Genomic DNA, 14,054 nt, shown 5'->3' with positions numbered 1-14,054 from the left:
GCGGCGGGGCTGCCAGATCCAGAGTGGGCAGGGGTCTTTTGGGGCCGGGGTGCGCCAGAGCGCTGCTCCAGCAGCCCATGAGCCCGCGCTAATGGCGGCGGCGGCAAGCCCCGCCCCTAGTTTGCTGCGTTTCGGCTCGAGGGAGGCCGGAGATCCCGTCGTCACGTCACCCGGCCCCGCACAGGCGCACGGGGCCTCTGGGGCGGCAGGAGAGCCCCGCCTCCGGGTACCCCGGGCCCACGCAGGAGTGCTGCAGCTCGAAGACAGCAAGAGAGCCCCGCCTTCATGTCCCCTGGGCCCGTGCAGGAGCACTGGGGCTCAGGGGCAGCAGGAGAGCCCCGCCTCTGCGTCCCCCGGGCGCACGTAGGAGAGCCCCGCCTCTGCGTCCCCCAGGCCCGTGCAGGAGCACTGCGGCTCGGGGGTCAGTGGGAGAGCCCCACCGCCGGCTTCCCCGGTACCCGCCAAAGCAGTAAGGGATCTGCGGGGGTTGGGGTGGCAGGGGCTTGATGGGGGTGGTGAGAGAGCCTCCCTCCCTCTCTCCCTCTCTCTCTTTGCCATCTTTCTCTCCTTTCCTTTTCTTTCTCCCTTTCCCTTCTCTTCCTTCCTTCCTTTTTTCCTTCCTTTCTCTCTTCCCCTTCTCTTCCTTCCTTCCTCTCTTTTCCTCCTTTCCTTCTCTCTTTCATTCCCGCCTTTCCTTCTCTCCTTTTCCTCTTTTCCTCCTTCTTCCCTTCTCTCTTTCTTTCTTTCCCACCTTCTTCTCTTCTCTTTTTTTCTCCTTTCCATGTTTCGTCCTTCTTCCCTTCTCTCTCTTTTTTCCATCCTTCTTTTCTTTTTCTCCCTCTTTCCTTCCTTCTTTCCTTCTCTCTACTCTCTCTCTTTCCTTCCCTCTTTTCTTGTTCTGTGGCTCAACTCTAGTGAGAAGGAGTTTAAACTTTAAACCCCTTCTCTCTTCGCTCCCCCCCACCAGCTGCGGAAGGGAAGGGGAGGCTTTTGAAGATGCCTCCCTTCTTTTGCTTCTTGGGCATGGCATATACTAATAGCCTAGTAGCTCATTAGCATACCATATGCTAATGAGCTCCTGCCGCTCTTTTTCTACGAAAAGACCCCTGAGAGTGGGACATACCTAACAAGTCCCTGAGAGTCTTCTACGTGCACCTAACTGACTGTCTCTGCTTCTCCAGGTCTACCACCTTGGCCTCAAGGGAGCAAACCCGTTCCCTAAGAACCAGGAGCTCCTTGAACCAAGCACACACCCAAGACTTCTGTCCAGTGGGCAGATAGTCATACATGTGACACTCCGTGCAAAACACTGGATAGCCCCCAACCCCCAGTTGGCTTTCTGGCTTCATAATTGCTTGTAAATAATAATTAGATATAATCCCCCTTTTAAAACCCTTTGTATTTGTGTGGTTCTCCTTATAGAAGTCTACCTACCTTACTGGGAACCCAAGGAGACAAGGGCCCTGGCTTCCTGGCTCTTCCTGGGCTTCTTACACAGTCCCTAGGCTAAGAGCCACAGGTGAAGGGCCTCACCCTTCGGCTCGTGCCAGAGTCTTCCTGCCTTAAATAAAAGTGGGTGTGGCTAGGATAGAGTGTGGCCAGCAGCTATTCATATTCACCCAGGCACTCAATTACAGTCAAACAATGACCCTTTCACACTCTGTCTCAGAAACCAGGACTCTGCAACAACTCACAACTCAACCACACACTCCCAAACAAAGTCTCCCCACACAGTACCCTCTCAGCTAAATCATCTCAGCTGAAAGTAAATAAAAAACACTCACCCCTATAGCAGCTCTATCTCATGCTCCTTCTCAGAACTCAGCTAGGTCAGCTCTGCTTCTAGCAAGCTTCCTCCTTTAAATAGAAGTTTCCCCCAGGATATCTGATTCACTTCTGAGCGACATTTTGTACAATCATACAGCCATCTGGGGAAGGAGGAAGGATCTGAAATCTGGAGACTCAGGTCCTTCTGGGCAAGTTTTCAGCCGTGGCACTTGAGGGGCTGAGTTATAGTTAATACTAGATATTCTAGGGAAAGGTGGAGGAGTGGTTAAGATCAGCCAAGGTGGACAAGGCCAAAGGGCTTTCGTCAATCCTTTTTTACCACAGTCACATAGATGCATTTGGAGCTTCCCAGACCTCCCAGGTGCTAACAGGATCTCTGTCTTTATTCCAGCAGTAAATAATCAGAGGAAGGAAGAGGGTGAGGAAGTTCATCAGCAAATCCCAGATGAAATTAAAAATGAAGACTTGAAAGAAAATGTCACGACTCCACGCAGACCGATGAGAAAGAAAGTCAGTCATATGGTTGAGAAGAGAGATGAAAGACAGCATAATGTAGTTATTCCAAAGCACAGGATAATAAAATCAAGTAAATCCATTAGGTGTGAAAAGTACTTCAGAACTAGATCACAGTTCTTTGTACACCAAAGAATAACGTTTCAATGCTCAGAGTGTGGAAAGAGATTCAGTGTGAGGCAGAATCGTAAACAGCATCTGAGAAACCGCACAGGGGAGCAACCTGTTGAATATTCAGTGTGTGGAAAGAGATGCAGTGTGAGTGGTAATCTTCCAAAGAATCTGAAAACCCACACATGGAAGAAACCTTTGAAATGTTCAACATGCAGAAAGGGATTCATTCAGAGTGGCAGTCTTCAAGAGCATCTAAGAACCCACACAGGGGAGAAACCTTTTGAATGCTCAGAGTGTGGAAAGAGATTCAGTCGAAGTGGTACTCTTCAACTACATCGAAGAACCCACACAGGGGAGAAACCTTTTGAATGCTCAGAGTGTGGAATGAGATTCAGTGAGAGTGGCAGTCTTAAGCGGCATCAAAGAACCCATACAGGGGAGAAACCTTTTGAATGTTCAGAGTGTGGAAAGAGATTCAGCATGAATGGCAATCTTCAACGGCATCGAAGAACCCACACAGAAGAGAAACTTTTTCAGTGCTCAGAATGTGGAAAGAAATTCAATCGGAGTGGCACTCTTCAACTCCATCAGAGAATCCACACAGGGGAGAAACCTTTTGAATGCTCAGAGTGTGGAAAGAGATTCAGTCGGAGTGGCAGTCTTCAACGGCATCGAAGAACCCACTCAGGGCAGAAACCTTTTGAATGTTCTGAGTGTGGAAAGAGATTCAGTCAGAGTGGCAATCTTCAAGAGCATCAGAGAACCCACACAGGGGAGAAACCTTTTGAATGCTCTGAGTGTGGAAAGCGATTCAGTTTGAGTGGCACTCTTAAATGGCATCAGAGAACCCACACAGGGGAGAAACCTTTTGAATGCTCAGACTGTGGGAAGAGATTCAATCAGAGTGCCAGTCTTCAGGAGCATATAAGAACCCACACAGGGAAGAAACCGTTTGAATGCTCAGAGTGTGGAAAGAGATTCAGTCAGAGTGGCAATCTTCAAGAGCATCAGAGAACCCACACAGGGGAGAAACCTTTTGAATGCTCAGACTGTGGAAAGAGATTCAGTCAGAGTGGCAATCTTCAAGAGCATCAGAGAACCCACACAGGGGAGAAACCTTTTGAATGCTCAGACTGTGGAAAGAGATTCAGTCAGAGTGGCAATCTTCAAGAGCATCAGAGAACCCACACAGGGGAGAAACCTTTTGAATGCTCAGACTGTGGAAAGAGATTCAGTCAGAGTGGCAATCTTCAAGAGCATCAGAGAACCCACACAGGGGAGAAACCTTTTGAATGCTCAGACTGTGGAAAGAGATTCAGTCAGAGTGGCAATCTTCAAGAGCATCAGAGAACCCACACAGGGGAGAAACCTTTTGAATGCTCAGACTGTGGAAAGAGATTCAGTCAGAGTGGCAATCTTCAAGAGCATCAGAGAACCCACACAGGGGAGAAACCTTTTGAATGCTCAGACTGTGGAAAGAGATTCAGTCAGAGTGGCAATCTTCAAGAGCATCAGAGAACCCACACAGGGGAGAAACCTTTTGAATGCTCAGACTGTGGAAAGAGATTCAGTCAGAGTGGCAATCTTCAAGAGCATCAGAGAACCCACACAGGGGAGAAACCTTTTGAATGCTCAGACTGTGGAAAGAGATTCAGTCAGAGTGGCAATCTTCAAGAGCATCAGAGAACCCACACAGGGGAGAAACCTTTTGAATGCTCAGACTGTGGAAAGAGATTCAGTCAGAGTGGCAATCTTCAAGAGCATCAGAGAACCCACACAGGGGAGAAACCTTTTGAATGCTCAGACTGTGGAAAGAGATTCAGTTTGAGTGGCAATCTTCAACAGCGTCAGAGAACCCACAGAACGGAGAAACTTTTTGACGTCTCTGAGTGTGAAAGAAATTCAGTACCAGTGGTAATCAACTGCACTGAAGAACCCATATAGGGAAAACCTTTTGAATGCTCAAAGTGTGGAAAGAGATTTACTGAGAATGATATTCTTCTACTGCAACGAGGAACCCACAGAAGGAGAAACGATGTAACTGTGTATCCGTGAAAAGAGCTTTTCCTCTATTTCACACCTAAAACAAGTCAACAACAGATGATATGAAGTATTGAAAAGGTAAAAAATGCTGTAAGAAGCTTGAATCTATACTGAAACCTTATGCGACTGTGGGAGAAATATGATAAATATTCAGAGTGTGGAAGGAGCTTTAGCCGTGTTCAAAACGTCAAAAATGGAATTCACTGCCACATGAGGTGGGGGCGGCTACAAACATGGACACCTTCAGGAGGGAATTAGACAAGCATATGGAGCAGAAGTCCATCAGTGGCTATTAGACCCAAGGTATAGATAGGAACTTTCAGTTTGGAGCAAGTGATGCTCTGTCTTCTGTGTGCTTGGGGGGGTCAGCAGTGGGAGGGCTTCTAATGTTCTGCCCCCACTGGTGGACTTCCTGATGGCACCTGGTATTTCTGGCCACTGTGTGACACAGAGTGTTGGACTGGATGGGCCTATGGCCTGATCCAACATTGGCGTCTCTTATATTCTGCTGCATGTAGAATCAGCTGATCTCTCCTTTAACATCGTGGAGTTCTCCTGGGAAAGGAACCTTCTCAATTCGCAACAAGAGGTTAAGGCACAGGTCCAATCTTCATGTTCCTCAGAGAATCCATACAAGGGTGAAACTTTCCTATATCTGGCCCTGGTGCTGGAAGTTCATAAAGGCTGAGAAAGTAGCTACACAAAGAAAGGGCTTTTCCGTTTTTCCCCTCCACTGTGAAACTTGCTATTTTAGCCTATCTGCCATTCTAACTCTGGCATCTTCAAAACTGGCAAAAATAGTTCCTTTCCCAAATTCTATGAAGGAATAGACAAGTTGAGAGGGTAAGAGATATCTACATCCTCTCTCCTAGTGGCGTAAGTATAGTGTGACCAGCCGGTACCACAAGCATTTTTATCTGACAAGCCGTTCTAGAGAGGCATTTCTGAACCCTCATCCCTTCCCAGTCCAGCCTGCTGTGAGCTTCTTGGGGGTCTCACCACATTGAAACCCAAAGCATTCTGGCAGTAGGATTAATTTGGGTTGAAAGGGAAAGGTTGTGTCCCCTAACCCAACATCTCAGTAATTTCCAGGGAGCCAGACCCCCCCTCCCTCCCACCCCCTCCCAACAACCAGTATTGTGGACATGGACCAGTATCCATGGAGTTGGCAGGTGAACCTTGTGGGGCACAGATTCCCCAATACAAGTTGTCCTTCCCATACCACCTTTAGATTCTCACAGAGAAAATCAGGAGGGAGGAGTAGGATTCCCTCCTCCTCCTCTGAACACCACTATTGGCACCACCTGTGCGTGCGCTAGGAATGACCTGGACCGAGCCCTGGGCCAATGCGTACCTCCCTCCACGTCTTCCTCCTCAGATCCCCCCTTGAATTCCTCCATTGAGATCGCGCTTTAATGGCACCAACTGATGAAATTCTCTTTCTGTCTCCTTCCTTTATTTTGGAGAGGTCTCTGTATTAACAGGCCTGAAGGGGAAAAAATATCCTTCCTAATTCCCAGAGACTTAAAGTGAGTGGAAAAGTTAAATGACATCCTGTAAAGCCTCTGTTAAAGGGACAGCACTTTCCCCCTCCAGGCAGTTGGCATCCCTAGATTAAGTGTTTCTTTATGAATCAGAGAAAACAATACTCAGCTAAGGAAGAGTCACAGCTCTATAAGGGTATTATTGTTTGTATCAGGGAAATAGGGAAATTAGACTTTGTGTGTTCTGTGCTTGGTGGGCTCTTTGATCTCTCCCCAGCTGTGATTTGAGTGGATTGAAAATTTAGAGATTTGTATTTAAGGGGATGGCCCAATTGGTCTGCTTACCCATTGTCTTCCAGGGGCTTGAGGTTTGTACCTGCCCTCATTCATGACTGGATCAGTTAAGTTCAAGACCCAGAGTGTTGGGTTATGGCTTGGTAGATCTGGGTTCAGATCCACAGAAGGCCTGGAAGATCTTGTGATGCCTTTTAGCCAGTCACATTTTCAGGCTAACAGACCTTGCAAGATAGTTCTACGGATTCACTCTTTGTGGGGGAAATGGTTTAATGGGATTGCCCAATTGGTCTGCTTACCCATTCTCTTTCAGAGGCTTGATATTTGTACCTGCCCTCATTCATGATATGGATCAGTTAAGTTGTAAGGATTCGGTCTTTATGGGGGAGGCATCTTCGAAGAGATGCGTTTGATAGCTACAGCTAATACCCAGAATAAACCTTTGTCTTAAAGGCAGCACTAGACTTAGACTTTGTTGCTCTGTCCTCAAAATCAATTCAGAAACTCCAGGTGGAGAAGAAGCCAAGGCTCAGCTATTATCTGGAGCTAGATGGATCTTGCCTTGGAGCTGCGGTGGCTCAAGTGGTTAAGACGCTCCCCTTTATGGGGGAGGCATCTTCGAAGAGATGCGTTTGATAGCTACAGCTAATACCCAGAATAAACCTTTGTCTTAAAGGCAGCACTAGACTTAGACTTTGTTGCTCTGTCCTCAAAATCAATTCAGAAACTCCAGGTGGAGAAGAAGCCAAGGCTCAGCTATTATCTGGAGCTAGATGGATCTTGCCTTGGAGCTGCGGTGGCTCAAGTGGTTAAGACGCTGAACTGCAGGCTGTGGAAGGTCAGTAGTTCAGCAGTTCAAGACCCGGGTGCCGCAAGACGGGGTGAGCTCCTGTCTCTAGTTCCAGCTCCTGCCAACCTAGCAGTTCGAAAGCAAGAAATTGCAAGTAGATAAATAGGGACCACTTCGGTGGGAAGGTAACAGCGTTCCGTGCGCCTTGGTGTTTAGTCATGCCGGCCACATGACCACGGAAACGTCTTCGGACAGCGCTGGCTCTTCGGCTTTGAAACGGAGATGAGCACCGCAACCCTAGAGTCGGACTCGACTGGCTTTCGAGCAAGGGAACCTTTACCTTTAGATGGATCATGCAAATGATTCCCATCCTACACTGTCTGCCGATCGGTTACAGGGCTCAGCTTGAAGTATTGGCTACTAGGAATAAGGCCTGTCATGGAAATAAATACAATGAGGTCTAGAAAGAGGCTCTGGGAGAGTGCCAAGGCCTTGGACACTCAGTGTCAATTTGCTGTGGCGGCCTCAGCAGGGTATAGTAACACAGATCCCACCATTTTATCCAGAGGAACTGATCTCTACTACCTGAAGAGCAGTTGTAATTTTGAGTGATCTCCAGCCCTCACCTGGAGATGTGCAAGAATTGTTACCCAGGAGGAAATGGCTGGTTTGGAGGGTGGAGTCTATGGCATTGTACCTGTCTGAGGTCCAACCCTTCCTCAAACCTTGCCCTCTCCAGGCTCCACCCCTCAAATCCCCAGGAATTTCCCAACCTGGAGTTCACAACCCCATCTCCATCCCAGCTAACCATCAACCTACCATTATCTGCTCCTATAACTGCAGCCGACTTCTGCCCTCCCTCCTGGAGATCAGTTGTAATTCTGAGTGATTGCCACCCCTCACCTAGAGATTGGCGACAATTGTTATCCTGGAATAAATGCTTTGGAGGGTGGAGTCTATGGCCATTGTACCTATCTGAGGACCCATCCCTCCTCAAACCTCACCCTCTCTAGGCTCCACCTCTTGTATCTGCATGAATTTCCCAACCTGGAGTTGGCAACCCTATCTCTTTCCCAGCCAAGCATCAACCTGCCATTATCCACTGCTCTGATTTCAGGTTTCCATCTCCTTCCCTTTCCCTCCTGGAGACCAGTTGTTATTCTGAGTGATCTCCACCCCTCACCTGGAGGTTGGCAACAGTGGTTCCCCAGGAGGGAATGGCTGGTTGGGAGGGTGGAGACTGTGGTATTGGGAATGTCTGAGGTCCCACCCCTTCTCCTCAAACCTCTCCCTCTCCAAGTTCCATCCCCCAAATCTCCAGGAATTTCCTACCTGGAGTTGGCAACCCTATCTCCTTCCCAACTATTTCTCCCTCACTCTTCAGCTTTCCATCTCCCCCCCCACATGCAACCTCTACCATGCTCTGGAACCCTGACTGCCATGTCACATTGGCTGTCATGGAAGGGACATCTCAGCAGGGTATAAGGACACAGAGTCCACCATGTTCTCCCTGGGAGACTGATCTCTGTCATCTGGAGAGCAGTTGTAATTCTGAGTGATCTCCAGCCCTCACCTGGAGATTGGCAACAATGGTTTCCCAGGATGAAAAGTTGTCTTTCTCTTCAATGGGGACCAAAACAGCTTGCATCATTCTCTTCTCCCCCTTTTGACTTGCACAACAAACCTGTGAGGTAGACTAGACTGAAAGTCTGTGACTGGTCCAAAATCACCCACTCAGCTTCCACAACAGAAACCTGGTTCTAGCAGACTGTGCTCTGAAGCCTAGGGTAGCCAATCTCCAGATGGAGCCTGAAGATCAACAGGTATCACAACTGAACTCTAGGCAGTAGCTTTCTCTTCCCCCCCCCTGAAAATAACTGCTTTGGAAGGTGGGCTTTATGGCATTCTGTTAAGCTGGGGCCTCTCCCCTCCCCAAACCCTGGCTTCCATAGACTACCAGAAAATCTCCAGGAATCTCCCTACCTGGAGCTGGCAACCCTACTCAGGACTGGCCCCAATCAGTTCCTCACAAAGGCCTGCGAAGGGGTTCCTTCTTCTCAACGAAGCTTAGTTTCCTACTGTGGCGAAACGGGCTCCAGTTTACACCTCAGCTGTTCGCCTCCCACCCTCATCCCGTGGGCGTATCTCACTCTGAGTTCGCTGCCACCACTCACTGAATTGTCACTGCCTTTTTAGAGGGACAGTGAGACCCCTCTGGCCAAATCTCCCTATTTGGAGATGGAATCCCCAATATTTGGGGGATCCCAGGAAAGTTGGCAACCTAAGGGTCTGGCCATTTCTTGCTTCCCTGGGCTACGTCCTCCCTTTAGTATTTTGAAGATCGGTGGAAACTCTGTGGTTAGAGCAGAACACAGATTATTAGCCCAAGTAAAAGAATTTATTTAACTTTTTACACAATTATGGAACACACATGCACTAAATAAAGAAGGCACAACTGTAGGAGTAAGCACACACCATGGACCAACAGGCCATAAATCAACAGGGGTTAAATGCAGTCCTGTTTCCCTGCACACACTACTCCCTGCCTCTGGAGGTTGTGGGCTCAGGATAGGATCTCTCCTTGGACTGGCCTCTGACTCTGCTTCAGCCTCTCTTGCCCAAGAGAGCACGAAAACTTCCATTCATTGCCCAGTCCAGCCAACTGTGGAGTGGCTGAATAGCTGCTGCCTCCCAGGGACAAAGACTGCCTCCTCCCTGGATGGGCTGGAGTCTACATTCATGCCGCCCTGCCCCTTGGGACAGTCCCTGTTTTCCTGCACTTTTTGGCCTTGGGGCAGCTGGAAACTATAGGCCAGTAGTTGAGGAAGTCCCATTCAACCCAGTGAGTGATACCGCTGCAGGCCCCTCTCTGAAACTACAGCTCAATTAAACCTTATGGGGGAACATTTTAAACACAAAGACGGCATCCATTTTACAGACACAGGTAACTGCCCTTTTGTTACACTTACCAACAGCCACTGAAGGAAAAAGTAGTCCCACACAGGAGGCAAGCAGGAGAAACGTCTTCGTTAAGAGAGAAAGCTGTTTACTAGGAACCTACCAACAGCCAGTAAGAGAAAATTTAGTCCCACAAAGGAGGCAAGCAGGAGACGTGTCTTCGTCGAGAGAGAGCCATTTGCCAGTAATTCTGACAGGGCACAGTGGCTGAAGGAGTGGGCAGGGAAGAGGAGCAGACCCAGCACCCGGCCACTGGCACGCGAGTACTCTTGAGTGGCAGCTGGGCGGGACTCAGGCAACGCAGCCAGTGGATAGGGAGACGTTCTGAGTGACAGATCATTGAGCCAACTGATTTGGGAGTGTGTGGAATGTTCTGGAGAATGCCACCACCAAACCACAATTATTATATAGGGAGATTACACAGAAAGCCCTTCATGGCCTTGGACCCTCCTATTTTCCAGACTGCCTCTCCCCCTATTCACCACCACAACAGCTTTACTCATCGGAGCGAGGTCTTCTGCAGGTTCCAACCTGCAAATAGGCAAAAATCAACAGCTGCCTATACCCGTGCCTTCTCTGCTGTGGCCCCCGCCTTAAGGAATGGCCTACCTGAGGAAGTCAGGCCTGCGCCCACTCTCCTGGCTTTGTGCAGACTTGGAAAAACAGATTTAGTCAAATTTGTAATTCATGTCTTATTTATTATCTCACGCTAAGGCTTCTGTTTTGCTACAGTTTTATTTTTTGATATTTTTTAAAAATCCCTGAAGGCATATTTGTATTGTTTTTTCATAAGACTACATAACTACAAAGAAATATATGGGGGGACTACAACTATGGATAAAGAAAAGATACCCGCACTAACTAAAAACCCAAGAGAAGGAGATCACATCCATGTTAAACTAAATAGTAGTGATTAAAGTATTAGTAACACAATATACTTGTAAAGTTCTTGTTTTTCACAGCTTCTCTGTTAATATGTTAGTTATTATGAGAGAACTTTCTGAGCATCTTCTTTACTTCAAAAGGCGATTTTCAAAGTCCTTCTGCCCTTACTTCGGTTTTCTATCTCTAAAATCGTATACAGCTTTCATTGCTCCCGCACCCGTTTCAACCACAGAGTCCTCATCTGTTCCAGAGGTGGCAGAGTCACTTGATTTGGTTTCTTCATCTTTGGGTTCTTCCCCCGATCCCAGCTGACGTCTCAAGAATTTCTTGGCTTTAAAAATGGAGCCAATCTTCTCTCTTTTATCGTTGATTTTAAAGATGATACCTTCGGGGATCGCCCACCGGTACTGAATTCCGTTAGTTTGAAGAAAAGAGATTAAGTCCTCATAGCTTTTCCTCTTTTGTCGAATTTCAAATGGAATGTCTTTTTTTATTTTATTTATTTATATTTGAATTTATATCGGCTAACAAGGGCACCATGTGCTGAGGTTAAAACAGTAAACACATAGTTTAAAAACAATAAATTACAATAAAATACAATAACAAACTTACAAACAGATTTAGACAAGATGGGTAGATCTTAACTTCCAAAGTATTTCCTAAGATCTTATCATCTAAGCCGTGCCCAGGTGCCTCGCTCCCCCCCTTGGGGTGCCAGGCAATCATGATGTTAATACGCCAGAGCATAGGGGGCAAAGGTGGAATAGTGGTGGCGAAGGCTCCTACTCAAAGGCCTGGCGGAAGAGCTCCGTCTTGCAGGCCCTGTGGAACTGAGAAAGGTCCCGCAGGGCCCAGATCTCTTCCAAGAGCTCCTTCCACCATGTAGGAGCCGCCATCAAAAATGCCCTGGTCCTGGTCACCGGAAATTTAACGTCTCTCAGGCCTGGAATTTTCAGGAAATGACCCCCCCACACGTGTAGTGCCCTTGGGGGAACATATGGAGAAAGGCGGTCCCTCAGGTAGGCTGGACCCTGGCCATAAAGGGCTTTAAAGGTCAAAACCAGCACTTTGAAGCAAATCTGGTATGCTATTGGCAGTCAGTGCAGCGCTTTCAGCACAGGCCGAATGTGGTCCCTCATCGAGAGACCAATCAACAGCCTGGCCACAGCATTCCACACTAGCTGCAGCTTCCGGACTTGTGACAAAGGCAGCCCCATGTAGAGAGTGTTACAGTAGTCTTTTAAAGTCTTAATGGTTGTATTCCCCAATTTCAGTGGAGTTGCTGAGGTTTAATATAGCATCTCTGGGCTGTCTTCTTGCAAATCTGACCACAATCTCTCCAGGCAGGCTATTTTTAAAAATATAATTGGAGTAAGCCCGATAGGCAGTCTCCATATCTTTTACTATTTTATTCGCTGGTAAGCCTGTTACTGGAGCAATAATCTCACCCAGAGTCTTCTTCAAGTCTTCTTTTTCAGTTTCAAGAACTCCCTGGAATCTGAGAATCATGTAGGCCTTTTCCATTTGCAGCTGTAACAGATGGTTTTCTTGGAGGTTTTGTTTTGTTTCCACATCTCCCATTCTTCATTTTCTTGTTTGCGGTGTCCCTCCCTTCCCTCTTCGATACGTTTATCTGTCCATGCGCTTAAGAGGTGTCCCTCTTTGCGCTCCGCTTTTCCCATGGGGGGGTCCATTTTTTTTAAAAAATAGTCCATTTACTTTGAACTCACATTCACTGTTGGTCATATCTCTGACCATGCTCACATAATTCATTATTCTGCTCGATCTCCCGCGCTTGTCCCGGTCAAATTAGCTTGTGCCCAGAGGCCACACGGCAGGAGCGTTAGGACGGAGGGAAGCCTTGATTCTCCAGCATCCAGCTGTAGAAGGGGCTAACCCTCAAAAACCCTCTGGCCTGGAGCCTATTACCAAGGCTCCATGGGGTGCCACTTGAGGTAGCACCCCTCCATGCTGCTGGTGTACTAATCGCTCCCCCGAGGTCTGGGGAGAGCGACCGCCATCACCAATACACAAACCGGAAGAGCCTATTTTTCGATTTCTGATTGGTTCAACAACCCTAATCCTATTGTGTTCTTTCTTGAATGCCCCATCTTGTTGATTATATTGACTCACTTTGTGTCATCTGCCTTGAGTCCAAGGGAGAACGGTGGGCAAAAAGTGGCAAAAGTAAAGGAACAATGCCCGGCTTCTGCTCCTTATCTCTCCAAGCCCTGCCCTCTCCAGGGCTCAGCCCCCAAATCTCCAGGAATTCCCCAACCCGGAATTGGCAACCCTGGCCCCTGTGAGTCCTCCCTCAAAGGCCAAAACTTCCCTGAAAAGGACCCCTCCCCCTTTCTCACAGAAACCCAGTGTGGAATGCGGTGATTGCCTAGCAACAGCCACTGAGGGAATCCATTCCTTGAAGCCACAGGTTGCCATGGGTGTGTGGAGGGGGGATGCGGAACAGCAGAGCCAGTGCTAATGGGAGCCTCTCCTGGCTGCACAACACATGATAGCCACAGGAGGACACAGGAACACACGGCTGCCTACTCTCGCTCCCTCCATTCGGAAGCAAACCCTTCCCACCCACCCCAAAAAAAGATCCTCCCCCTTCTTACTCGGGACGGGGCGGTTTTAACCTTTCCAGGGCCGCAGACGCAGAGGAAAGGGCCTCCTGCCCTTCCCATCGAGAAAAGCAGCGCCGGGACCCCGCCGCGGGACTGGACTGCAGCCGGGCGGCCTTCAGCGGCGCCCCACGAGGCAGGACTCCTGCAGACGCACCGGGAAAGAGACGCTGCCCGTCCGCCCCGGGCGGGGACTCCCCGCTTTCCCCTTCGGTCTCTGCTGGGGCTGCAAGCCGAGAGAGTCTATTCCAGCTTCTTCAGCCTCCTTTTCCCGAGAAACAGCGCAGGAAGGATCCTCCGGGCGTCCCAGCCCCGTGCAGCAGAGCAACTCCCATTGAGCAGCCCAGGACCTGGCGGAAAGGAGGACGCAGTTTGCATTTGTCTGCAGCACTGCAAGGGTTAAGCCGGCGGAGCCTTTGCTAGAGAGGCCGAGAGAGGAGGTGGGGGGAGTCCGGAAGAGAGGAGGGGGCTCTTTTGCGCCTCCTGTGTGCGCGCACAATCGTGTCCCGGGAGGGGGGGGGTTGTTTCTGCCCTGGGAGGGAGAGGGGGGGCGGGGGCGCC

General features: G+C 48.9%; 1 protein-coding gene across 1 annotated transcript in view; it reads left to right on the top strand.

Moving 5' to 3' along the window:
* Positions 1 to 2,691: 2,691 nt before the first annotated feature.
* The window catches only part of LOC107109176 (zinc finger protein 658B-like), a gene marked incomplete at both ends in the record, with an annotated part of 50,385 nt that continues 39,022 nt past the window's right edge, over positions 2,692 to 14,054 (top strand). The window contains one exon of the mRNA XM_015409746.1: positions 2,692 to 4,237. Coding sequence (XP_015265232.1) covers positions 2,692 to 4,237 — 1,546 coding nt within the window. The remainder of the gene's footprint in view (positions 4,238 to 14,054) is intronic.

This window comes from Gekko japonicus, unplaced genomic scaffold, assembly GCF_001447785.1.
Source record: "Gekko japonicus isolate JY-2015 unplaced genomic scaffold, Gekko_japonicus_V1.1 scaffold5403, whole genome shotgun sequence".
Classification (NCBI taxonomy): Eukaryota; Metazoa; Chordata; class Lepidosauria; order Squamata; family Gekkonidae; genus Gekko; species Gekko japonicus.
Note: the sequence above shows the minus strand (reverse complement) of the source record. Positions and strands in the feature narration are given on the sequence as shown.